The sequence below is a fragment of the Peromyscus eremicus genome, chromosome 20, assembly GCF_949786415.1.
Source record: "Peromyscus eremicus chromosome 20, PerEre_H2_v1, whole genome shotgun sequence".
Classification (NCBI taxonomy): Eukaryota; Metazoa; Chordata; class Mammalia; order Rodentia; family Cricetidae; genus Peromyscus; species Peromyscus eremicus.
Genome location: NC_081436.1, coordinates 28,694,172 through 28,721,690, shown reverse-complemented (window position 1 = coordinate 28,721,690; position 27,519 = coordinate 28,694,172). Strand labels below are relative to the sequence as shown.

At 46.3% G+C, this 27,519-nt stretch overlaps 1 protein-coding gene across 1 annotated transcript in view; it reads right to left on the bottom strand.

Moving 5' to 3' along the window:
- The window catches only part of LOC131896390 (maestro heat-like repeat family member 5), an 85,838-nt gene that overhangs the window by 56,813 nt on the left and 1,506 nt on the right, over window positions 1–27,519 (bottom strand). The window contains exons 2-6 of the mRNA XM_059247010.1: window positions 20,847–21,028; window positions 19,853–19,998; window positions 18,967–19,095; window positions 2,057–2,216; window positions 822–874 (exon numbers count right to left, since the gene is read on the bottom strand). Coding sequence (XP_059102993.1) covers window positions 822–874; window positions 2,057–2,216; window positions 18,967–19,095; window positions 19,853–19,998; window positions 20,847–21,028 — 670 coding nt within the window. The remainder of the gene's footprint in view (window positions 1–821; window positions 875–2,056; window positions 2,217–18,966; window positions 19,096–19,852; window positions 19,999–20,846; window positions 21,029–27,519) is intronic.

Here is a 27,519-nt window from a genome sequence, read left to right as displayed (position 1 = left end):
GGTTTCAGTCCCTTGAAATTTATGGGATGTTGATAGGCAGCCAGCGTGTGGTGGAGGGAGGCAAGGCCTATTCATAGCGGCAAGGGATGCCAATCAGATGAACGTGGCTGGTGACGTCTCTGGTCTTTCAGTCCTCACTGTTCTGTTACATCCCCCCAACCCACTCCAGCTTCTCTGCCTGCTGCCTGCCACAGTGCTGATGACCAACGCCGGGGGTGGGGGGGTGGGGGGGTGGGCGGGGGGCAGGAGGAAGCTCTTCACAACCACCTCTAACCCCATTTCACAGAGGAGCAAACTAAGCCGCAGAGAGGCAAAGGAAGTCAGCCCAGGCCACACTGTGAGTAGTTGACCTTGGACTCAAACCCGATACAAGCTGCTCACTTGGGAGAGGGTCAGAGATAGGCCTGCCCTGAAACTGCTTCTGGTGTTGTCACAGGCGATCCCAGCCCCTTTCTCTGTCCTTCCTTGGTCTTCACTCTGGCTCCTGTGCCCTTTCTGGTCCCCTAAGTGTGAGTGGCAAGAGTTTGTCTGTGTTGAGCATCTGCTCTGTGCTGAGTGTATAGTGACCATGATTTAAATCCTGGCTCCTCCAGTGACCTTGGTCAGGCTACCCCTGCCCCTATGCTTATCTCTAAGTGGAAATTCTCTGTCTGCAGCCCCTGCCATCCCTATCTCCCTTTCCTCCTTCCCACGCCTTTATCTTCCCACCTTTCCTTTCCTCTCTTCCTCCAAGACCACAGCGGGGTCTCCCATGTGAACTTCCTGTCTCTCCCTCACTGATGTCCCTCAGAAGGTCTGGGGGTAACAGGCTCCCTCTGTACCTGGGACAGTAGATCTTTCCAGCTCTCTCTGTCTTCTTTCTTGAGAAGCTCCTCTGTGGGAGAAGGGGGTGGGTTACAGGCCAGGTCTCACACATCCCTCAGACAGACACCAGCTTACTCCTGCCTGGTGGGATCCACAGGGAACGGGGTAGGGTAGGACAGTCTCCAGTAGGAAGAACGTGAGCTGGCATGGGGATCAGGATCCAGAGAGCTGGGCTGGAACCTTGGCACTCTCTGCATGCTGTGCCCAGGCAGGCTGCTTGCCTTCTCTCAACCTTGTTTTCCACTAGTAAATGGAGGGGCCTTTTGAAGCATGGCCCTTTGGGATGTGCTGTGGTCCTTTCAAGTATGGGAAAATAAGGCTGGGAAGGGACACTTTGTGGGGCTCAAGAGCCTTTTGGGGAATTTGGAAATTCTACCATGTAGGGAAGGCTTGCTTTGGGGGTTCCTTTGCATTGGAAGGGACCCCCCCTCCAGCCTACTAGTTTGAAGAAGGGCGGGGTGAGCTGAGCAAGATCCTGCTTGGTCCCAGGCTTGAGCACAAACTCTCCAGAACATCTTTGGAGCCCCGCCCCCTTCCCTCTGCCTGAACTTGTCAGCTGCTGACCTGCTGCTTCGAAGGCCTGGCTAGATGCGGCTCATATTGGCTGCCTCTTACAGGAAGCCCTCTGGGTAGCCCTACAGTGGCCTTCTGGGCAGTTGGTCCCCTGTCACAGGCTAGCACCTTCCCACCTGGGCAGGTATATGGGTAGTATATGCTTGTGAAAAGAATGAATGAATGAATCAGAGCAGGCAGAAGTTGAGGGTCCGAGGTAAGGCAGCCTGGGTGACCCTGGCCATCAACACTACTTCTTTGAGCTGGGATTCTCATCTTCCTTGTGTGTCCAAGGGAGGGGGGCCAATGAAACAGCCGCTATATGGAAGGGTCAAGGCAGAGTGGCAACTTCACAGGGTCTGGGCCAACTCCTGGACCAACAGCAATGTGAATCTATCAGACAGTGGGGCAGAGGCCCTTTCCCCCTCCGTGAAAAGGTCCCTAGCGTGGCCAGGGCTGCTGAAGGCTCATGGGGCATGGAGTTCAGGGCTGCTGAGAGGGCTGGCCGGACTGCAGGGCCTTAGGGCTGCAGCCTGCATGGCCCGTGTGTAGCTATGGCCATGGGGAGGGGTGGTCCCAGAGGCCCTTCACGGTCTCCTTTCATTGCTAGGCCCCTGACCCATCCTACGGCAGCACATACCTTGAGAGGACAGGATGCCCATCACATACAACAGACTGCGGTGTGGGAAGACCCCCGTCAGGAGCTCCGTTTCCAAGTGTTTGGCCACTGCTGGCCACGAATGCCGACAGAGGGCCAGTAACACATTGCTGGCTGCATCTTGGTATATGTCATCCAGTTCCTGGGTAGGGGAGGAAGCGTGGTCAGGGTGAGTGGGGACAGATGGAACAGGGTGAGAGTGGCATGTACCAACTGAGCTGGGCAATTCCACACATACTGTCTTTACCAAGCCATCTTTTGGATAGAACACAGGCTAATGGAGCCTGAGATGGGCTGTCTTCTGATGCTGGGCTAGAGCCTGAGAACACAAGCACTGTTTTTGCTTCCCAGCCCTTGCTACCCCTTTCTCTTTGCCTGGAGCTCCAATCCCACTTGCTCTATCCAAATCTTACTCCATTTTTAAAGCCCACTCCCCGGCCTGTGTTCAGGATATCATTCATAGGCCTCTGGCTAAAGCCACCTTTCCCATGGAGCCTAGGCAGCTTAAGACATCATCCCCTCTAGTTCTCTGTCACCATGAGTTTTGACCAGAGGCCACACGTTTCCACCCTAAGACCTCGGCCTGGGCAGCCAACGTGTGTAAGGCTCCACAACAGAGACCAGACGACCAGCTCCCTGTCTGCTTCATGAGGGTCATTGCCACACAAGTGTGTGCTGGGGTTTGCAGAACCCGTTCCTACCCACTCAGGGTGCTGTTGGGTAGGGCTGGAGAGAGGCCAGTGCAGCTGGGCACAGCTGCCTGCCTGCATTTGATGGCTGGGCAGCATCTGCAGGGGTAGATGTCTGAGGTCCCCCCTCCCACTTTCCTGTGATGCAGGAAATTGTCCTGTGAAATCAATATACCACTTACAGCTTATTATAGGCACGGCTGTGAGAGCCTCTTGTTAATACACTGGATTGAATCTGATTTTGCGATTTCAAAAAAAAAACAAAAAAAAAACCCCACACAGAAGTCCCTCCTCTAAAACTATATTTAGGAGATTAAAAAGAGGGAGCAACAGCAATCATGTTCTGGAAGCCAGGAGCTGAAGGACAAGGGAACGGAAAACACAGGGCTATGCCAGCAGCAGGGTGCACACAGGTCCGGCACACTCAGCGCCATCTCCTCCATTTGGAGGGAAGGGGTGGGTGGTCCTGGCTCCCTAACCTTTGGAACTGGGGTAGCAGTGAAGAGTCTGGAAGACAAGTCACAACTGGGCAGAGCTCTGGATGTGACAGGGACAAAAACCACTCAACCTGCTACCCAGTCCAACGGAGAAACAGCTGCGTGGGGAAGCCAGAGGTTGAACACAGAAACATCAGGTTAAACTCTCTGAGGGCCAGGGCGCCAGCGCAGTTGGTAAAGCACTCACTGTGGAGTTCAAGTCATAGTCCCTGAATAAAAAACAGGGTGTGGTGAGGCATGCTTGTAATCCCAATGCTAAGGAGGCAGGGAAGGGTGGATTCCTACAATTGGCTGGTCAACCTGCCTTTCCTAATCAGTGAGCTCCAGGTCCCAGTGGGAGATAAGTGTTTCAAGGAACACCGTGTCCTCCTGAAGAATGCCACCCGAGGTTGACCTGTGGCCTCTATGTGCATGGGTGTGTGTGTGCACACACAGTCAGCTGCCTTACTTACATAGCCCAGGCCCACCTGCCTAGGTATGGTGCTGCCCAAAGTGTGCTAGGCCCTCCCACATCTATTGGCAATCAAGAAAATGCCCCTACAGACATGCACATAGGCCAGTCTGATTGAGGGTGCCTGTTCCCAGGTGTGCCAAGTTAACAGCAAGGATGAACCATCACATTCCCCAAGGCAGGCTGCAGAAATCCTCATTTTCCCCTGCCTTTTTGTCTTGGAGCAAGCCACTTAGTCCCTCAGACCTGCCTTGTCCCATGGTGGGTCATATGATCCACCTTATTACAGAGTTCTTGCCCAATGCCCTGGAGGGAAGAATGCTGCACACACACACACACACACACACACACACACACACACACACACACATACCCATGCATGCACGCTTGAGCATAGAGGCCAGGAAGCACCTGAGCAGACAGCCCTTGATGCTCCCCAAGTCAGACCATTGCATGAAATAGAGTCTGTGGTGATATATTGTGTACCCTAATAAATTTGCCTGAGGATCAGAGGACAGAGCCAGGCACTAGATTAGACATAGAGGTCAGGCAGTGGTGGCACACACCTTTAATCACAGCACTTGAGATCTCATGCCTTTACTTGGGAAGCACACATGGCCTTTAATCCCATGAAGTAATATGGCAGGGCAGAGAAAGGTATATAAGGCATGAGGAAACAGGAACTCACTCTCCTTAGGCTGAGGATTTTGTAGAGGTAAGAACTAGTGGCTGGCTGCTCTGCTTCTCTGATCTTTCAGCTTTCACCCTGATCTCTGGCTCTGAGTGTTTTTTTATTTTATTTTATTAAAAGACCATCTAAGAGTCGAACAACAAGAGTCTGCATCTGCACAGGAACCAGAAATGTCAGAGTTCACAGAGCTTCCTCGATAGCTCAACACAGAGAAGTTTCTGGAGATTGGGAGTACCTGGAAAGGGCAGGGATGCTTCCTCCCTTCCCCACACCTCTCTCTACTCATTCTCACCTGTATGCTTTGCAGTAGCTTTTGTAACAAATGAATCTGCTCGAGAGAGTCTTCCCCTGAGTTCCCTTAGCTGCTTGAGGAGAGAAGTGAAGATGAGGGGGTAGCTGTGGGAGTCCTGATCTGTGACTGTTGGCCAGGGGACCAGGCATGACAGCTGGGGGTTGTGACAATATCTAATGGGGGGGGGGCAGGCAGCCTGAGTGCTGAGCTCCAGCCTGTGGAAATGGAGGCCACCTCTAGATAGAGAGTGTCAGAACCTCCTTGGTTTGGGGGATGCCCTGCTGGTGGCTACAGCCACAGAGCTGCTTGATGTTGGAGACACCCACGCCTCTTCAAGGTCACAGGCTCCCTCGGTGACTGAAGTGAGAAAGTGCAGACAGGATGTCGGTTTTCCCCAACACTCAGGGAGAAATTTTGTGAAAAAAAAAAAAATCAAGATCTCTTGAAAATTAGACTTCTGAGTAAGGTGACACGTTAGAAGCTGCCTGTGTGTGACTGTGAATGAAAGGTGTCACAGTAACAGAAGGTGGATTTTATTCCAAAGAGGAAGAAAGAGGATCAGCAGGATTCCTGAGGGAAGTGATGGAGAAAGAAGCTGTGCAGGGAAACAGGAATGAGCCTTCGTCCCCGCCCTGGCCGTCCTCCCCCAGAGGGGGCTGCAAACATGCATGTATGTTTGTTACAAAATTTGCAAAAGGATCAGAAGAGTTGGAGGCTGGGGAGATGGCTCAGCAGTTAAGAGCACATACTGCTCTTGCAGAGGGTCCAAGGTCAGCTCCCAGAATTCATGCTGGGCAGTTCACAGCCACCTGTCACTCTAGCTTCAGGGATCCAGCTCCCTCTTCTGGCCTCCTTGGGCACCTGCACTCTCTCACACACACACACATATACACATAATTAACAAATTAAAATAAGTCTTTAAAAATTATTAGTGTGTGCGCACGGGCACATGTACCAAGATAAGCGTGTAGAGGTCAGAGGACAGTTTTGTGGAGCTGGCTTTCTATTTCACCTCTGTGTAGGTTCCAGAAATAAAACTCAGATCTCTAGGTCTTTTACTTTTTAAAAGTGTTTGCATTTTTCAACCCCCTTGACTTTTATCAAATGTTATTTAAAAAAAATCTCTTTCTTGTTCAGATTTTTATTCTCGCTCCCTTCTTCTTCCTCATCTTCTTTGCCTTCTCCTTATTTTCTTTTGTTTAAGCTTCCTTTCTCCCTTTCCTGTTCCCATCCTTTGTTTCATTCTTTATTGTTATTATATACATACTTTATCGTCTAATCATTTTACGTTCACCGCTTACTCTAGCTACATCATTTTTGCCATTTTCTTTTCTAGGGTTATTGGTGGCGTGGCAGTTTGCTTTAACTGATTTTTAACTATGTTTCCTTATCTGGTTTGGTTTGGTGCTGCTGCTGTTGTAGCAGTTTGTTTTCTCTTCTCTAAGTGGTACCTGGGATTCAACCCTCAAAGAGAAAGGCTGGGAAAACTCCAAAATAAACTTGGAAGAGACAAATACCCCAACAGATGAGCAAATCACAGCTCAGAAACATAAGAAATGTGAGAAAGCAAAGCTTTGTAACTCCTCCAAAAGACCATGCCTCTTCAACTCCTAAATCAAAGATATGGAAATAGTTAATATGCCAAACTATTAATCAAAAAATATTAAGTGTCATCAAAGTGGATTCAAACAAGCAGATCAAGAAGTAAGAAGGCACATGAGAACCTGGGCAGGAAAGTCAGCAACACCAAGGAGTTCAGCAAGAAAGCTGAACATCTGAAAGCAACCAACAAAACACCAGCTGAACAGAAGTGCTGGAAACAAAAGAACTGAGTATATCCCATAGAGCACAGTGAAAAGGAAGAACCACCAATAGACTAGGGCAAGTAGTAGAAAAAAAGTTAGGAATTTAACACGAGGTGGAGGAGATATTACATTCAGAGACAAATAAAAGGAACAATTAAGCATGGCCACAACTTGTGGGAATTCTGAGGCACAGCCACAAAACCAAATATGAGAACCGGTGGGTGGGAAAAGGGCCAGAATATGGAAAGCACAGAAAACCTATTCTGTGAGAAATACAGCAGAAAACTCCCAAATCCAGGGAAAGAGAGGGCATCCACGAACAAGAGTAATGTAGAACCCCAAATAACATGCCTAGGAAAGAATAACTCAGCGCCGTTATAGTTAAAAAGCCAGGCCTACAGAACAAAGATACAATGCTGGACACTCAAGAGAAAAAAAAAACGCCATCTCAAAGACTGACACCAAACTTCTCAGGGCAGAAGCTTCAAACCCTCTTTTAAGCTCTGAGAGTAAACAACTGCCCACCAATTTTACCTTTAAAAATCAATGGAGAAATAAAGATTTTCCAACATAACCACAAACCCAAGGACTACCAGGCAGTGTTGCAGAAGATACTTAAAGAAGGGGAAGAAAGATAGTCACAGATCCAGGAGCTCAGAACAGAGTGAGTTTCATCAAAGAAACAGATGAATGAATGAGAAGTAGAAAATGATCAAACCTGCCCAGCTCAGTAAACAAGTGAAGCTCTGAGATGAATAAGGGAGAAGAAAATAACACTGTCTAAACCGAACACAATGACAAAAACCCAACTGTAGGAATCAGCAAACATATCTCACAACAAACTAAGTATAAATAGTCTCAATTCTCTAACTAAAAGACACAGACTTGCTGATTGGATTTACAACATGACTGAGTTTTTGCCTTTAAGACATATACTCTTCCTAAAGACAATGCAAGCCAAGCTGAGAACACTGACAAGTGTTTAGAGTTCACATTACAAGTAAGTCAATCCTGGCAGGAGAGCCTGCAAAAACCAGAGCTATTGACTTCCTTTTGCTAACAATTATTTTTATATATATGTGAATGATATTACTTTAGGAAATAGTAAATTCATCCATTCTTTTATTATTATTATTACTACTATTATTATTATTTAGTGAAAATCATAAAGGGGAGATTTATTCAACATAACCACACAAGAAGAGCAATTCCATTCAGTTATTATTCCCCCCCCCCCCCCCCCCCCCCCGAGACAGAGTTTCTCTGTGTAACCCTGATTGTTCTTGAACTTGCTCTCAGGGATCCATCTGAGAGATCAAGCTGGCCTCGAACTCAGAGATCTACATTCTTCTGTCTCCTGAATGCTGGGATTAAAGGTGTGCACCACCACTGCCTGGCTCCATTCAGTTTTAAAGTGATTCACTGTTAAAGAGTTCAAAAGACTTAATTTCATAATCAGTGAGTAAAAAGCGAAGGCAGGTATATCATACAGCCCCATGGTGTTGGCTGTTATGTTTTCTCTAGTAGATACGTGTATGTAAAATATGAAAACAAACAATTCTACAATGACAACACTGTATGGTTGGATCATTTTTGACAACTTAACTTACGATATTTTCAAAAGTTAAATTTAAAATGTAAGTCTGAGATACATCAAGCCTCAGCAAGCAATCTAACAGAGTAGTCCTGTTAGAAAAAAGGAAAAAGAAAACGAAATACATGTGCTGGCCAGGATCTACACAGACTTAAAGCGAAAGGGCGGAGGTTAATATGCCCAGCAGCAGAAACCCACAGCAAGCCGCAGCAGCTGTAACTACATCCACTCAGCTGCACGGAGCTTTCTCTAAAACAGGTTCCATTTTCAGTTCATAAAGCAAGTCAGGATGTGCAAAAAAACCTGAAATGAATGCACTGCACCTTATCAGACCATAATAGAACAAAACTAGAAATAAATAGCAAGAAAAACTATAGAAACGACACAAACATACGGTGGTTAAACGGTACGCTCTTGAAGGCATTGCTGAAGAAACTGTGGGGGAAATTTAAAAAAAAAGCCTAAAAAAATCAAATGAAATTGAAAACACAGCTTCCTGGAACGCAGCAAAGGTGGTTCTGAAAGGGAGGTTCACGGGTGAGTGCTTACATGAATATAACAACAACAAACAGAAAGAGAAATAAACAAAAAACTCAGTGATGGGATCTCAAGCTCCTACAGAACAAGGACAAGCCAGCCGCCCAGCAAAGAGATGGACTGAAGACTGGGGAAGAAATAAACCTAACAGGGACTATACAAACAACAAAAATAATCAGTGCATTGATGAGTTGGCTCTTTGAAAAGATACACAGTGTTACAAACTCTTTGGAAGGGGCACAGAGGTCCCTGTGCTCGCAGATGCGCACTAGGAGAACCTGGGATGTTAAGCACACAGTGTTGTTCCTTCAAAGGAAAGAATGCAAAATCTGTTTCCTGCCCCAAAGTCTGGAGCAGGCGTGCTTTCTAGCCTTGTGACCTTTGTGCCATCTGTGTGGCAGGAGACTGTTTTGGCCCCAGAGCCTCCTCCAGACCCTCCTCATAAATTTGTTTTTCTCAGTCAATCTATAGAACCTGTCTTTATGGAAGATGTCACATGGGCTTTACACAGAGTTTCGATGTAGTCACATCGGATCTGTATTTAGCATCCTTTGTTCCTCAAAGAGATTTGAGTATGCTTTGATGTTCACTTGGGACTTAGTTAATCATCACAAGAATAGTTTCCACCAGATTGCGCTATGCTTAAATAAGCCTGAAATAAACCACTTGGGGGTCAGACTTCCGAAGTTTGAACCAACACTGGATACTGAGTCCTTTTGAGCTGAACTGCCATTTTGCCTTCCACAGCTCCTTACTCGAAGAGCTGCAGAGACCCCTGGGACTCTTAGCAAAGACACAATTAAAAAAATTATAGATGATTAGCGGGGGTAGGGGGTAGGGGGATGGACACAGACATTATAACAGATACCAACAAAATTCAGAGAATCATTAGAGAATACTTTAGAAGACACGGATAAATTCCTAGAAACACGTGACCTAACATTAAACCAAGTGGCCAGAAACAACCTAAACAGAAGTATAAGGAGGGTGAGGGTGAGACAGTAATGAGGATTTTCCTAACAAGGGAATCTCAGAGCTGGATGGACCTTTAACGAATTACCATCAGATCTCCTCAAATGACGCCATGCCATAGAAAGAGAGAGAATACCCCAACCTCATTCTATGAAGCCAATGTTATCGCGGTGCCTGATATTCACAATGACATAACGTCAGACAAAAATAACCAGCTCCAGGGCAGACGGAGCTCAGTTTGAGAGGGTACAGTCCCTTATGGTGGGGGAAGCATGGCGGAACGTGTGGGCGGGATTCCTCACATCTTGGTCTATTAGAAACGGAGAGAACTTGAGCTAGTGTAGGACAGTTCTACTACCTCCAAAGCCTGCTCTCCAATGGCCTCTTTCTATGGCAAGGCCCCACCTGACAAAGGCCCCACAACATCCTAAAACAGAACCACCATCTAGGGAGTAAGGGTTCAACATATGACCCTGAGGAACCTTCTACACTCAAATCATAACAACACCTAAATTAGATAAAGGCACACACACACACACACACACACCACACATACCACACAACACACACACACACACACGTACACATACACACACACACATACCATGCACCCCCCCACACCACACACACACCACACATACCCCCCCACAAAACATACACACGCACACACACAGAGAAATACAGACCAATTTCCCAAATGAATATATAAAATCTCTCAATAAAATACTGTCAGACCAGATTCAAGAACACATTAAGATCATTGTGTAGCTTTAATGAGATTGGCCCCTGTAGCATGAATCTTAAAAGTTCTTATTAATGAAAATAAAACCTAAGGCCAGTTATTGTGGTGAATGCAGGAAGATCAGAGAAGCAGAACAAGCCACAGCTACCTCACCTCACCAGTCCCTCAGCTGATCCTGATTCCTCAGACTGAAAACCTCTGAGTCATCATCCAGAATGAATCTCAGCTGAACTGCTGCTCCAAAGCCTGAAAACTTAACCAGCTAAAAGCTTCTAGTTTCTGGTCCTCACGCCTTATATATCTTTCTGCTTTCTGCCATCACTCCCTGGGATTAAAGGCTCACTTTCTGGGATTAAAGGCACGAGTCACCATGCCTGGCTGTTTCCAATGTGGCCTTGAACTCACAGAGATCCAGAGGGATTTCTGCCTCTGGAATGCTAGGATTAAAGGCGTGTGCTACCACTGCCTATCCTCTATGTTTAATATTGTGGCTGTTCTGTCTCTGACCCCAGATAAGTTTATTAGAGTGCACAATATTTTGGGGAACACAATACCACCACAGGCCCCCATAGGTTTATATATTTGAATGCTTGATTTTGGGATGGTGGACTGTTGGGAAGGAATAGGAGGTGTGGCCTTGCTGGAAGAAGTGTGCCACTGGGGATGGGCTTTGATGGTTCAAAAGCCCACACTAGGCCCAGTGTCTCTTTCTCTGCCTGCTACCTGTGGATTGGGATGTAGAACTCTCAGCTACTTCTCCAGCACCATGTCTGCCTTTGTGCCATAATTCCCCCACCCCATGACAACAATCTTCTGAAACTGTAAGCAAGCTTCCAATTAAATACTTTCCTTTGTAAGCATTGCCTTGGTCACGGTGTCTCTTCACAGCACAGAATAGTGAATTAGACAGAGTTGGTACCAGAGAGTGGTGTATTGTTGTGATAGGCCTGATCATGTTGTTATATGAAGGAAAATGGAAGATTTGGGATTTTGGACTGGAAAGTGGTTGAATGTATTAAGTAGCACTTACTGGGCCATTCTAGTATGAATACGCAAGACAGAGGTGATGTGGAGTATTGGGGCCCAGCTCAGGAGGTTTCAGAGAATAATATTAGAGAACACTCTTGGAATATTTTGGCAAAGAATGTGGCTGCTTTTTGCCCTTGTCCTAAAAATCTGCCGGAGGCAAAACTGAAGAGTTTTGAGTTAATGTCATTGGCAGAGGAGATTTCAAGACACTAGAATAGGCTGTGTCACATGGCTATTAGTGATCACTCTTATGCAGATCTATAATGAAAGAGACCAAACAGGGCAAAATGAAATAGAAAATACACAGTTTGAGGAGAAAAGGAGCACCATGAAATGTAATGTTGGAGTGAAGCCCAGTGCTCAAGGAGATAAAAAGTTTAAGGAAAAGCCTGATGCTAAATGGAATAAAAAGTGTGGTGACCTCAGGGCAAGATCCCACCTGAGTAAGCTTCCTGTTTGTGAGAGGAATTAAAGAAAAGTCTAGGGCTGGAGAGATGGCTCAGAGGTTAAGAGCCCTGGCTGTTCTCCCAGAGGTCCTGAGTTCAATTCCACATGATGGCTCACAACTATCTTTAATGAAATCTGGTGCCCTCTTCCAGCCTGCAGGGATGCAAGCAGAACACTGTATGCATACTAAATAAATAAATAAATAAATAAATAAATAAATAAATAAATAATTAAAAGAAATTAAAGACGTGTGTTACCACACACTTGTCACATTCAAAAAAAAAAAAAAAAAAAAGAAAAAAGAAAAAAGAAAAAAGAAAAAAAAAGCTTAAACAGCACAGGAAACCATCAACAAAGGAAAGCTGATGTAAATGAAATCTAAGGAGGGGTTCAGGTTCCAGTCCCAGCCATCGGAAGAACTTGGCAACTTTGGCCATGTGGTTCTGGCTTTAGAGTAAAGAATACGGGAAAGCGGTTGTGGAATGTGCCTCTCTAGTTAAGGAAAGCCGCTGAAGCCAGGCACGTGTCAGGGGAGGCCCTACATGGACACCTGGAGAGGCCATTGTGTGAAGCTATGGAGGTGAAGCCTGGATTGCACTGGAGACCTCAAGATGTCATAGATGCCAGAGCTGTGGGACACCTGCCAGAGAGAGCAGCAGACTGGGTGTGGAACCAGCCCAAGAGAGGGAAGTGTGTTGCAGGGAACCAAGCTGGAAGGGATTGGAGTTCCGAAGAGTGCTTTGGCATTGGTTTTGACCTTCTTGCTTTGGTCCAGTATTTCCTCACAGTGCTTCCTTTCCTTCCTTCTGTGCCATTGGATGTTGGAAGTATTTGACTTTTTTTTTTTATTTTACAGGGGATTACAGATGAGAAGTTGCCTTAAGTCTCAGAAGAGACTTTGGACTTATAAGCAGTCTTGAGACTGTGAAAGACACTGTGAACTTTTGAAGCTGGACTGAATGCCTTTTGCATTACAATACTGCTATAAGCCTATGGGGGCCAGGGAGGGGAATGTTGTGGTTGGAATGAGATTGGCCCCCATAGGTTCACAGATTTGCAAGCTTGGTTCCCAGTTGGTGACTGTTGGGAAGGATTAGGAGGTGTGGCCTTGTTGGAGGAGGTGTGGCCTTGTTGGAGGAGGTGTGTTGCTGGGGGTGGGTTTTGAGGTTTCAAAAGCCCATTCCAGGAGCAGTCTCCCTCTGTCTGCTGCCTATGGATCAGGTTGAGAAGTGCTCAGCTACTTCTCCAGCACCACACCTGCCTTCCTGCCACCATGTTTCCTGTTGTGATGGTAACAGACTAACCCTCTGAAACTGTAAACAAGTCCCCCCAATTGAATGCGTTTTTAAAATAAGATTGCCTGGTCATGGTGTCTTTTCCCAGCAACAGATCAGGAACCAAGACAATCATACACCATAATCAAGTTGCTTTCACTCCAGGGATGGGAGGGGAGTTTACTCTATGGTAATCAATAAAGTGTCTCTAGAAAGTAAATAGAATCAGGGATGGAAATTACAAGATCATATGGACAGGTACAGAAAAGGCAATTGATAACGTTCCCATTGCTCCATCATAAGAGCTCAGAAGAAGGGAGGACCTAAAGGAGCATACCTCAATGTGATACAGGCCATGCATGCAAAGCCTACAGCTAACAGTCAATAAATGAAGACAACTTGGAGCATTTCCACTAAAATCAGGAACAAGATCAACATGTCCACTCTTCACACTTGTATCCAATATAGAGCTTGAGTCACTTAGTGTACAGAGACAAGATGAAGAAACGGAAGAGACACAAAGAGGAAGTTAAGAACTCATATTACCCCATCCTATTTGCAGATGACATGAGTCTCTAAAGACTCCACCGGAAAACTAACAACAGGCTATAGAAATCAACATATCAAAATCAGCAGTTTTCTATCTATCAATAATGCCCTTATATTGATAATGCACATGCTAAGAAAGAAACCAAGAAAACAAATCTTGTTCACAATGGCCTCAAAAACAGTAACAAAAACCAAGCATAAATCCAACAAAGGACATGAGAGACGTACATCATGGAAACTTTGAAACACTGCATAAAGATCTTAAAGAAGGCACTAGAAGGCAGGCCTTTCACCATTAATGGGTTGGCGGGATTAATATTATGAAAATGGTTATATTACCAAAAGCAGTCTACAGATTCAGTACAGCCTCTCAAAACCCTAATGATGCTCTTCACAGAAATAAAACATCCTTAAATTCATATGGAATCACAAAAGACACTGAATACCAACCAACACAACCCTAAGCAGGGACGGCAATGCTGGAATATCATACCTAATCTCCAATTATACTACAGGGCCTCAGTAACAAAACCAGTGTGGTACTGACACTAAGCCAGACAAACAAACCAGTGGGAGGCCCCAGAAATAAACCCACACAGCTATCTACAGCCTTTTGATTTGCAACAAATATACCAAAAACCTGTGTTGGAGAAATGGCGGCTTTCCACAAATGGGGTTGGGAAAAACAAGCTATCCACAGGTGGAAATCGAAAACTAGATCACTATCTCTCACCCTGTATCAAAATCAATTCATGGTGAAGATCAAAGACCTTCATGCAAGACCTGAAAATCTGAAACTGCTAGAAGAAAAATAGAAGAAACACCTCAAGATATGGGTATTGGCACAAAAACAGAGATCTCATCTCAAAGGGCATAAGAGATAGTTTATTCCAGAGCCAAGTATGAGTAACCATGGCTCTGGAACATAGATTTAGGTTACTCCAAAACCCATGTCCCAATGAGGTAGTATTTTCATGAACGTTTTAGGTATTTAGGTAGTCATGAACATAGTCAAGGTATTTTCCAAATAGGTTGGTGGGCACAGCATGTGGGTGGACTAAAGCAAGATGGAGCTTTGCTTTGGGCCTTAGACTCTATCTGATAACACTCATCCCTTTGATTGGTGGAAAACTAGGGTTTTGATAAGCGAATACACTCTGAAAGTTTTTTTTAAAATCTGTTAGGATATTAAGTCTGTCTTTATTGGTTAGTGATGGAATATTTGTTCTGACACAGAGGAGGGCAAGGGATGGCTATTCGGTAGGTTAAAGATAGCCCAAGATAAACTGTAATTAGGCTTTGCGTCTGTAACATTCCATCCTCTCCACATGGCTGACGTTCTCGTCAGTTAATCAACCTTTGCAGACACCGCTTCTTTCCAGGAATTCTCATTCACATAACAGAGGCAAGGACTTTCTGCAAAGGGCTCTAATAGCTCAGGAAACAACTGCAAAAATTGACAAATGGGATTGCATGAAATTAAAAAGCTTTGGCACAGCGCAAGAAACAATTACCAGGGTGAAAAGTCAGCCCACAGGATGGGGGGGAAGTCGTTGGTAGCTATTCATCTGACAGGGGATTAATATCAAGAGCATTTAAGGAACTGAGAAAATTAAACACCAAAAGACAAATCATCCAATAATGGATTGAACAGGCAGTTTTCAAAAGCAGTAGTACAAATGGTCGATAAGCGTATGAAAAAAAGTGTTCAACATCCTTAGCCGTCTGGGAAATCCAAGTCAGAATTACATTGAGATTTCCTACCACCCTGTGAAGAATGGCTGTGTTCTCTTTTGCTTTTTTCTTTGTTGTTGTGGTGAAGCGCTCGCTGACTGAAATCAATTAGAGTAGGAAAGGGTTTACTTGGCCTACACTCCTGGGTCACAATCCATTATTGAGGGAAGTCACAGCAGGAACTGAAGCAGACACCATGGAGGAACACTGCTTCGCTTACTGGCTTCTGCTCAGCTATCTTTCTGCCTAGGGATGGAACTGCCCACAGTGGACTGGGCCCTTCTGCATTAATTAACAATCAAGTTAATGTTCCGCCAACAAGCTCTCAGGCCCTGTTTCCAGTCGATTCTGGCTTATGTCACGTTGACAATAAAGCCTAATCAGTACAAGGTATTAGCATCAAGAAAATAAGGCCTGGTGTGGGTGGTGTTAGGGGGTGGGGCTTGTACACTGTTGGTGGGAATGCAAACCTGTGCTTGTACAGCACCTGTGGAAATCAGTATGGCGATTCCCCAAAGAACTGAAAGTTAGACGTGCCCCATGGTCCAACTTTACCATTCCCGGATCTTAAGTCAACATACCACAGAGACTCGAGCACATCCATGTTTACACAGCACCGTTTGCAAGAGCCAAGGTATGGCCTCAGCCTCGTTCTCCACCAGAAGATGAACAGATAAAGAAAGTGTGGCATAAACACACAGTGGAGCTTTATTCAGACAAAGGCTGAAATTTTCCATTTTTCATTTTTTCAGGAAAATGGATGGAACAGGAGATCAAATGAAATAAGCCAGATGGAGAGAGATGACTATCACCTGTCTCATCTTATATGTGGAATCTGGACTGAGGAAATACATAAAGAAATACATGAAAATGGAAAGGAGACTACTTGGGGAGAGGAAGATGATTAGTGGGAGCTGGAAGGAAAGAATGACAAGGGTGAATAAAAACAAGAGGCAAGACGCACACGTTTCTCTGTGTCACAGCAAAGGCGGTTGCTGTGCACAATGAATATATGCTAATAAAATAGAAAGATTTTATCCCCAAAGTTCTAGATACAGCACCACAATACCTGGTGAAAGGTTTGAAATGCTGTAGACTCCCAGTGCAGAGAGGTGAAGATGGGATAGGAGAGGGGAGAGGAGAGGAGAGGAGAGAAGAGAGTGGAGGAGAGGGGATGAGAGGGGAGGAGAGGGGAGAGAGGAGAAGGAGAAGAGGAGAAGAGAGGAGGAGAGGGGGAAGAGGGGAGGAGAGGGAGAAGAGGGGAGGAGAGAAGAGGGGAGGGAAGAAGAGGGGAGGAGAGAAGAGGAGAAAAGGAGAGGAGGAGAGGAGAGGAGAGGAGAGGAAAGGAGGAGAGGAGAGAAGGCAAGAAGCATGGAGAGGAAGTCCTGTCTCAGCACTGACATAGAGCAGAGACATGGTGTCATCAGTACAGGATGCTGAGCAGTTTTCTCGAATCAAAGGAGGATGCTGGTGCCAGACTGAGGACACATGCTACGGTGGTTCGAATAAAAATGGCCCCCATAGGCCCATAGGGAGTGGCACTATTAGGAGGTGTGGCCTTGTTGGAGTAGGTGTGGCCATGACCATAGTTCTGTTATTAGACTCTGTGTACTATGTGGAGCATGCCAGGCAAAGCCATGCTAGCCTTTTGGAGGAAAAGCAAGATATATATATATATATATATATATATATATATATGAAGGACCTGGGTTCAGATGGCCCTGGATTTTAACAACCACTGAGGGCATGAAGGCTAGGGGACAGTGATTCTCAGTCCATGGTTCAAGAGAATGGGGAGATTCCTAGAAACAGAGAACTCAAAATTGTCCCTTCCAAACGTTCTTGGTGAGGAAACTGCCAGGCAATGTACGAGTCCAACTTAAGAGCAGATGGGAAAGGGGAAGGCTTGGGCCGTAGGGACCAGGCTTCCGTGAGGAAGGGACAGGGAACTTGAGAGCCAGGACAACCCCAGGACACCAGCCTGGGCTTGGGAATGCCTAAAGACTCTCTCGGCTTGGATAACATGAGCCCATGACAGGTCCTGAAACCGTGGCTTTCCTGGAACAACCCTGTGGTGCAGAGGTGAAGGCCCATCTGGGCATGTTCAGAGGCAGAGAATACAGAGCAGCCCTGCCCGCCTCACCGTGCCCACACTTAGCTTGCCAAACCCCAGCCTCATGTCAGAAAGCATCAGGAGGGACCTTGCCCACTCCAGGGAGATGGAAGCCCGACCATGTCCCAAGCTGACCTCTAGCCTTCACCTCTAGCCATGGTCTCTACCCAAAGAGCATTGCTACAGTAGGCCCTGTACCTGCACGTGTGTACTACTATTGTTTCCTTGTTTGTTTTCTTTTACTTTCTTGAGACAGGGCCTTACTCCATAGCTCAGGTTGGCCTGGAACACACTGTGTGGTCCAGGTTGGCCTCAGATTCGTGGTAATCCTCATGGTGCCCCAGCCGCTCATACGCTGGTATGGCAGGCACTTGCGGTCAGTCTTGCCTTTGCTGTGCAGCTTTTCAGTGTGTCCAGTATACTTCACAATGGTAAAATAAAAAAAAATACTTGAATAAAAGAGAATAAGGTGGACACAGCCTTTGCTCCCCGTTTTCCTCTGCACATCAAGGCTGTTCAGACTTCCCTGGGAACCAGGCGGCTCATCAAATCTGCTCTCCCTCACCTGGGCTAGCAAGTCTCCCTAGCTCTATGAGCCCCCCATCCCTTTTTCTGTAAAATTGGGGCATAAGAACTTTTTGGTAAGGGCAGATGCACCTATTCTTGTAATAATAACCACCTGGTAAGCTGGCTGATCACATAGTCTCTCAGTCAGAACCTCCCTCTGTGGGCTTCCTGCCCTTGTGTGGGAATGGCTGGACCGTGGTTTGGATGTGGCGGGGAGATGGCATTACAAACTTTCTCCCATGACATTAGCCTTCTGAGCTTTTCAGTGTGTTACAGACAGAGAATAAGCTTGGGCTCATGTATAGAAGGTTAGAGATTGGACTGTGGTACATCTTGGTGACAGTCACTGTTCCCTGAACACCATTTGTGCCATGTGTATAGAGTAGTTCAACACAAAGCTTCCCAGAACCACTGGATCTGGAGAAAACAATATGTCCCAGGCCCCTGGAGGCCATTATGGCCTACAGACTGGTGGGGGAGGGTCATTGAGATCTCTGGTTCACACCTGGTTTGATGAGCTCAGGTGGCTTAGTCCCAAGCTTGCATGTCTCCATCAAGCAGGAACCCAAGAGGAAGGAGCTGAAGCTGGGTTACAACCTGAGGAGTGGACTGACCTGGCATAGGCCTTTCAGATACTGGTGTATGGGCATCAGGGAAGGGATGGTGAGGAAGAGACACTCTGAGAGACAGTAGAGTTGCAGGGGGATGATTGGTTCCTGCCTAAGAGCCCTGGGGCCCTAGTCTAGCAGGGCTCTGCACCAAGAGGCCATTTCAAGGATACGAATATACAGAAAACACCTGGGAGAGCTCAGAAATCCTGTGCACCCACATAGTTTGAACCCCCAGGCAACCGACGCAAGACCAAAGCCCTTGGGGTACTAGTCTGTGTATCAGGGGAGGGAGGCCTACCGTGGACTTGGTCATGTGCTCCAGGGCCAGCTGCATGAAGTTCCTCTGCCATATCTCCTCCAAGACATCAAGGGCTCCAATGACAGCCTGCAGGACCTGGAAGAGTCGTAATCTGTGCCGGCTGGAGATCTGTGGAGGACAGAGGTTATGTTGGGACCATGGTGTCTGACAGTATGGGGAATGCCAAGGAGAACCCTGGTAGGAGGCTATGCAAGGAGGCTGGCGAGAGGGAGCACAAGTGGACACATTCATTTGGTAATTCTTAGGGGACACCTGTCTTGTGCTGACCTTGAGCCTGGCCTGCAGACCTGAGAGGGAGAAAAGCCTGTTTCTGTCCTCAGGGAACTGCTGTGGGATTTAAAAACTCCACCTCCAAAGGGAGATCATTTCTTTACCAACACTTAGACAGGTTTTCCCTCATCCATGCATCCATGCATTCAAGCATTTATAAATGAATGCATCCATCCCCATGTTTACTCATCACCCACACATCCCTCATTCCCTCCTTATATCAACCCACCTCTCCATCAGTTACTATATCCATCTGCCCACCAATCCATCATCCATCCATTTGTCCACATATTCAGCCATCAGTTTCTACCATGTACTGGTTCTGTGACCTTAGGTAAATCCCCTTTTCCCGAAGCCATCGTCTCTCATCTTTGAAAGTCCTAACCTCTACCTCACAAGAGTGCTCTGAGCACGGTGAGACCACGTGAGTACACTTTCTTTTCTCCCCACTTAGCCTATTGGCATGCAAAGAGATTGACATTTTACCCAAATGGTGCAACTGCCCTATGTAGGATTCAGACTTTGAACCTCACTTGAGGTCCAACCTTCTTCCCCTATGCTCCAATGCCTGCTCCAGGGGCCCAAACAATATCACCTCTGGATTGTCTTTGAAGTAGTCATGGATGGTTTCCATCACCAGGTTGGAGGTCCTCTGAGCCATCTTCTTCAGCTTCTTGGTGATGTACTTGAGTTGGAGAGGGTCTGAGGTGGCTATGTCCTGGAGCATCTTGAAGCAGATGGCTGAAGTTGACAAGAAAGGTATGAGGATGGTGGGCCTTGGGGAGGGCCTATTGTGTCAGAGGGTTGGGTGGGCAAGGAGGGACAAGCATGTAGTGAAAACAAGAGCTGGGCATATGGGGAAGTAGTCTGATAGTCTCACTTTCTACTTGGTCCCTCACAGGGTTTAAGATGGGACAGAGCAGCAATGCACGCTCATCAGCATATTCCTATTCTCTCATTCATATTTCCATCTACTCATTCACCTATTGACACACCCACCCTTCCATTCATCCATGTTTCTGTATATCCAGTGATCTAGGTCTCCATTCACCTGTCTGTCCACTTCACCTTTGTTTAATCACCCGTTCACTTGTACACTCCCAAGTCCACCCATTGATCGGTCCATTCATTCACCTAGCTAACTACTATCTATTCATACATGTTTTGATCAATTAAGCAATATATCCACACAGATAGTCAAAGTTCACTCAAAAACCATCTCTTTATCCTTCCAGAAATCAATTCTCTGATTTTCCCACTGTCTATCCAGTCATCTGACACTCCTGGGCATTGGAGTGAAGAGGTAAGCATTCCAGAAAGAGGGGTCCAGGTCTACGCTGAAGTTCTGAGGTGTGAAATGGTGTGGTTGGAGAGGAAGAAGTGTGGTTAAGAGGAGGAGGGGACATGGATTTATGTTGTTGGTGCCCCAGAAGGCAGGAGCAAACCAGGGCTCTCACAGACAGCTGTCCACAGTCTGTGATACACAAAGTCCTGGAGAGGGCCTCCTTCTAGTCCTCACCCTCAGAGCTGCTTCCAGTGGAGGGAGTTGATGGGACCTATTGTCTGGCTATCTTCCAGGCCATCCTCACCTGAATTGTAGGCCTCCTCCATAAACATCTGGTGTTCCTTGGACACCAAGGAAGCCTGGCTGCTCTTGGGACTGCAGAGCATGATGGTGGCAGGATGGGACTGTTTGTCCCAGGAGGCATAGTCTTGAGGTTCCTTGGTGCACAGTGACTCCTTCGTAGAAACAGAAACGTGGGAGAAGATTCTGAAATGGAGCAAGTTCTGTGTGTAAACGTCATGTGCGCTTATGTGAGTTCACGTGCAGGGGGCATTGGCACAGTTTGCTCTGGGTCAGGCTCTGTAATGTCCTTCCACGTGTCTGTCCTTCTGTTTAGCGGGCTGGTGAGCCTGGAGTGGGGGTGTCTTGAGGCTCCAGGACACTGTCGAAAAGTTTCTTAAACTGCGTCTGACCCCATATAGGGTCATATAACTGCATGTTGGAGCCTCAAAAAAACCTTAATAACAGTAAAAGATTTCCGAACATATGATACCAAAAACAGATTAAAAATCAGACATACTGTGATTTGGAGGTGTTTCTGGAAGTGTTTGCCTGGGCTGCATTGTGTGACTTCACCACAGCCTATATTCTGAACATACCACCCAGACATTCTGCACTGTACACAGTGTCATGGAAAACAAAGGCTTTGAATATTTCCCTGCCAGCCTTACTTAGCATGTAAGTATCAGATCAGCATAATTTTGGATTGTATTGTGTTAGACAAACAAGCCCATCCATCTAATTAGCAACTAATTTGCTTTCATCTTTAATAAATGGTAAGATCCTACATACCAGATAATTGAATTAAGATACATTACTTTATGGTTTTATGATCAGCCAATGTTTGACTTGTATGCCTGTTGTATAGGCCTATCCATGGGGATGTTTGGCTTGTATCCCTGTTGTATACACTGATGTCCTTGGAGTCTCATAAAAGTTTCTTAGGCAAAAGATTCTCATGAGTGGAGAAGTTGAAGGTCTGGAGAAGACAGCCTGGCCTAACAGGGGTGGTAGACAGAGACACTAATGGTCCAGAAGGCCTCAGAGTGTCTCACACCAGCTTTATCTCTTTTATTGATTTGGAGAGTCAGGGTTTTCAGAGTGGCCTAGGGGATGTCCTGACCACCCAGATGCCCCTTGAGGGGTCTCTATGTGGGCAGATCTGCAGGAGCAGTAGGGGTAGGAGCACAGAAGATGCAAAAGGGTGGGAAGTATCTCCCCAGACTGGCAGATGCCATCCAGGGCCAGAAGAAAAAGTACTCTTGCTTCGGATGCTGCTCAAGTCTAGCGCTCCCATGACTCCATCTTGGCCCCTGTTCCTTGTTTCAAGACCCCATCTGCTTGTTCGTGTGTAAGTCTCACTTCCCATGGGGAAAGCCTATTCCAGACTGCTTCTTAGGTCCATATATGAGAATAAACATGTCTACAGACTAAACTAGAAGACTATGATGAGGCCTATGATAAAGGCAGTCATCATGAGTGTATTAAAAGACAGCCCTCATGGTCATCCTAGAAGGCAGCAGTCTCTAATGTTTCTTTAGTCATTGTTTCACATGTGACACTTGTCATGCCATGTCTCTGATTCCTGCCATCCTGTGCATCCATGATGGAGCAACCAGGACCAGACTTCCTTCTTGCCTTATACAAATCAGAAACTGCCATAAGACATACAAGATCATTGTCATCAGGCAGTAGACAACATCAGTGCAGGATAATGGTCCCCAAGAGATGGGAAACCTACAGGGTGAGCCTCAGGTTGTGAAAGCTGGTTGCTGGGACACAACCCAGTTTCCAGTGGGGATCAGGAGAGCCTGTGACTTTTGGTGAGCTGCTGACATGAAGGTGACAGTTTGGGGAGACCACAGTGGCCAGTGTTTGAAGGGAGGAGGCCCAGGCAGAATTCTGAAGGTCTACAGTGTCCCCTTCAATGACATCGACATCTGCACTTAGCGCATACAGGAGTTGGAACAGAGGAAACAAGCTTTGGGGCTAATGCAGTACTAGGAAGCATTCCTTTCCCACCTCCACAATGAAGTCTTTAAGAAGTCACGTCAATCACAGGGAAAATCTACCCAAACAAGGATGCTCTTGCTCTTCCTGTCAAAGCTCTAAAAAGCAAGGCTCAAAGGGACCAGCTGTTTTAACAGTTCATATTCCAGACAGAGCTGAAGAATACTTGTGTGTGCAGGAACAGCGCCATACTCCGCAAAGGTCTAGTTCATGGTGTCTGGCAGTCACTCAAAACTTATCAGGCATGCAACTTAGCAAAAAAACCATCCACAAAGAGAGAAAATTAGCAGACCAGAATCAATACGGAGGGCCAAGTATGAAGTACTGTGGTGGGGGGGGGGAATCTCAGAAAGTTTGGGGCTATCCTGGTCTACACAGCAAGTTCTGTCCTAGCCAAGGCTACAGTGTGAAATCCTGCCACAAACAAACAGATACATACCAGTGCTGGAATCACAGGATCAGTAGACAAGGACATTAAAACAGGTATGTTCAACATAGCAGAGTGAGACATAAGGATGCGGAGGAGAGACAGGGAAGAAAGAAAAAAGGATGAAAAGCATGTTTCAGATTAAGACTCTAGTGGGTGACTTGAACAGCAGACTAGATACCTTGGAAGGAGAAACCAGCACATGGAAAAGATCTGAAAAATGAAACACAGACACAGAGTGGAAAAGATGGAGCGGAGTTTTCAAGCCGTGGGACAACTTACGACATCTCAACATTTTCCAGGTTTGATGAAGACTGAGGATCCACACATCCAGGACGCTCACTCAGTAAGCCTCAAGCAAAGAAACACAAAGAACACACCAAATGACACCAAGAAAATGCCACCTAAAACCAAAGGCAAGAAACCAACAACAACAACAACAACAACAACAACAACAAAAGACACATTAAAGGAAAGGAAGACAGCAGTGTCCTTGTTAGAACAATGCAAGCCAGAGGACCAGAAAGGGAGGAGGAGATTCCAGCTATCTAGAAGGTGCTACTCGAGAAAATATCTTTGAAACCTCCAGGTGATATTTGGTGCTTTGCATACATGCACCCCCGCCCCCCATGAATTCACCACCAGAAGACCCAGACCTCAGATAGCATTAGAGGAGTTTGGAGGCAGGAGACTGATAGATCAATGTATGAACTAACAGAATAAAGACCACTGGAGAGGCTTAAATATGCAGCGAAGTAGAAAAGGTCTTTGCTCATCTTTAAAATTTAATGTGAAATAATGCATTGCGGGTCTATAACAAGTGTCGAATTAAGATACATCATATCAGCGTAAGATCAGGGAAAGTGAAGGTGACGTGTCGCCAGTTCTGTCACTGAACGTGGGGTGACACAACATGGAGGGGCGGGGGCGGCACTCAGACTGTGCTGTGTCCTGTAAATACCTAAGCAATGACTAAGAAGAACAGTGACACAAGATCAAAGCCGCAAAAGGACAGTAAAGGACAGAGGTGAAGAAGGCCAAGTCATACCAACAGTCACATCCAATGCAAGTGATGCAGACACTGCAGTCCAGCAGCAGACACCATCAAAGAGAAGGAGGACAGTGAGACTCAAGTGTGTGTTTCCTATACGAACTGTACTTGTGCTGTGGGTGGCAACGCTCAGATGTAACCCGCACTCCCAAGACTGAGGCAGGGGAATGATGAGTTCACATTTAGCCTGGGTTACATAGTGAGATCCCGTCTAAAAACAAATAAAACAGGTGTGGGAAAGACAGCGGAGAGCACTTGCTGTTCTTACAGAAGAGCCAGGTTCGATTCCCAGCGCTGACATGGCACCTCACCACTGTCTATAACTCCAATTTCAGGGATATCTGACACCCTCTTCTGAATTCTGGGGGCACCAGGCATGCTTCAGGGCATAGGCACACACACACACACACACACACATACACACACACACACACACACACACACACAGAATAAACAAATCTCCAGTGACTAGTATCTACCTGTAAAACTAAAACAGAACATATCCAAACCAAGGAAAGAAAATGGTGAGAACCTGAGGGCTGTTGAGACAGCTGAGCAGTGAGGACATTTTCCATCAGACCTAAGATCAATCCCCGAGACCCACATGGTGGAAAGAGAGATCGGACCATGAGAAGCAAAGCAGAAAGAAATAAAATAAAGAAATAACAGCAAACCAAGGTGGGGAGGATCTGGGAGGAGTCGGGGGGGGGGAAGAATAGGATCAAAAGATGCTGTATGAAAAAAATTTCAAAATAAAAAGCGAACCCCTCCCTCCCCTAAACAAGTAGAGAAAACCAACCAATCCTGATACTGGTTTTGTAAAAAGCCAAATTCATTGAAAAACTCCTTGTGGGATTATTGGAGCAAAAAAAGGAGACGGTGCAAATCATTAATTTAAAATAGAGTGGTGCATAACTACAGAGCTTACAGGTATTTGTAGGATGATATGGGATACCATGAATAACATTACTCAAGCTAGGGTAACAACTTAGGCTGAGGGCATAAAATGCTAACACTCACTCAAGAGACAAATGACAAGGAAAGAGCATATATGATAAAATTTACTTTATATTGAAACTTCCCACAGGCTGGCCTCAGAGATCCGCCTGCCTCTGCCTCTGAGTGCTGGAAATAAAGGCATGTACCATCCACCACCCAGCAAAGACTACTGATTTTTTTGTTGTTGTTGTTGTTTGTTTTTTGAGACAGGGTTTCCCTGTGTAGCTTTGGAGCCTTTCCTGGAACTCACTCTGTAGCCCAGGCTGGCCTCGAACTCACCGAGATCCACCTGCCTCTGCCTCCCGAGTGCTGGGATTAAAGGCGTGGGCCACCACCACCCGGAGGGCTACTGATTTTTGACAGATATGCTAAAGCAATTCCAATAGGAAAGGCAGGCTGGATTCGCCAGCATGTCACACTGAAACAGTTCAACACATGCTCACAGCAATTCCCATCTATATTTCAAACACATGCAAAAAATAACTCAAAAACAGCACGGAGTTAAAAGGAAGGCCGAACTCTTGAAAGTTCTAGAAGAAAACAGGAGAAAATCTTCATGACCTTGAGTAACGAAGACTTCTCAGATGCGCCAACAAAAGTATTACCCACAAATATATACACTTGATTTAGTAGAAACAGAACTTTCGAAGGGTATCCAGAAGGAAAGGTGAGCGGCAGGCCGGGAAGCAATCCTTGCAGATCACACAGGTAACAGAGGGATGAATCCCTAAATAGACCAAGAACACTGAGCCGAACCCAAACACAGACAACTGAACAGAACACAGGCAAAAGAGTTGATGGGACAGCCACCTGTGGAGAGAAACAGATGGCAGAGCTGCGGATGAACAGGGCTATACTGTCCTTCCTGAAGGACAGAAAAAAAAACCAAAGCCACAGCAGGGGAGCATTGTGCGTTGCATGCCTAAAATAATAAAATCAGGAAAACTTAATACAGCAAAAGCCGTGGGAGAGCGGAAGTGGGAAGTCTCAGAGCTGGGGTGGAGCTGTTACACCCCCACACTTGAGGGAAAAAAAGTTGGGTAAGTCGAACACGCAGTGGGCATGTGACTCAGCCCCCACCCCCAGCCCTGTGCGTTCACTCGAGTGAGTTATAGTCATATACTAATCCCAGCACAAATGTTTAATAGTGCTCTGACTTAGCACAGCTAAAAATTCAAAGCATACAGATGAGCTTTCTAAACAAACTGTAGCACACCCCAGAAATCCAGGGGAAACAGATCGATAATGGCACGGACATCAGAAACACAGTATGACGTAGAGGAAGGCAGGCCCCCAAGGCTACACTTGATGTTATTTTTTTTCTGATGTAATGGAAAAGGTAACGTTGGTCGGTGGCTCCTGGGCTGAGTGTGGCTGGACTCACTCATTGCCAGGCTGTATGGGGTGTATTTGGGGACAGAGTTGCTTTTTGTCTCCTTTGTGGTCTAGGACACACTCAAACCAGTGAATTCCATCATGTGTAAGTAAGATTACACAGGAAAAGGGGGGAAATAAAACAAAAATAAATGGACAAATGAAACCCAGACAGTAGAAAGGAGCCCACCCTGACGGGTCTCATTTCCTCCTGCCTCCTGTCCACTCCACCCCAGTCCAGTGAGCTCAGGCTCTCTCTAAACCACCAGGCAAGCTGCAAGCTCAGGACACTGGCACTGTCTGCTCCCTTCTATCTGGAGATCACCCTCCCCACCCCATCATTGCTATCCTAGTTCATGACTTCTTTTCTTTTTAATTTAATTAATATGTATGTATGCGTACATGTGCCTGCAGAGGCCAGAAGAAGGTATCAGACGGCCTGGAGCTGGAGTTACAGGATATGAGTCCGCTGATATGGGTGCTTGGGAACCAGACTCGGGTCCTTTGCAGGGCAGTGGACACTCTTTAACGGCTCAGCCATCTCTCCAGCTCCCAGCTGCTCACTTCTTTCAAGTCTCACTTATCATCTTGATGAGTTTGTCTGAAACTTCAGCCCTGACCCTTCCTCTCCATCTTGTCTCCCCGATTTCTTCCCCCACTTTTCAGCTTTTGTAGCCTAACCGACAGGACTCTACCAATTCTCATCTCCAGGGCAACCCAGCCCCTCTGGATCTTTGCCTAGAGAACCCTGTAACCGCCTTCGGAATCTTCGCTCAGGTAACGCGCGTGCCTGAGGGCACCCAGTGAACACCTCGGGGCTCGTGCGCCTTCCGTTTT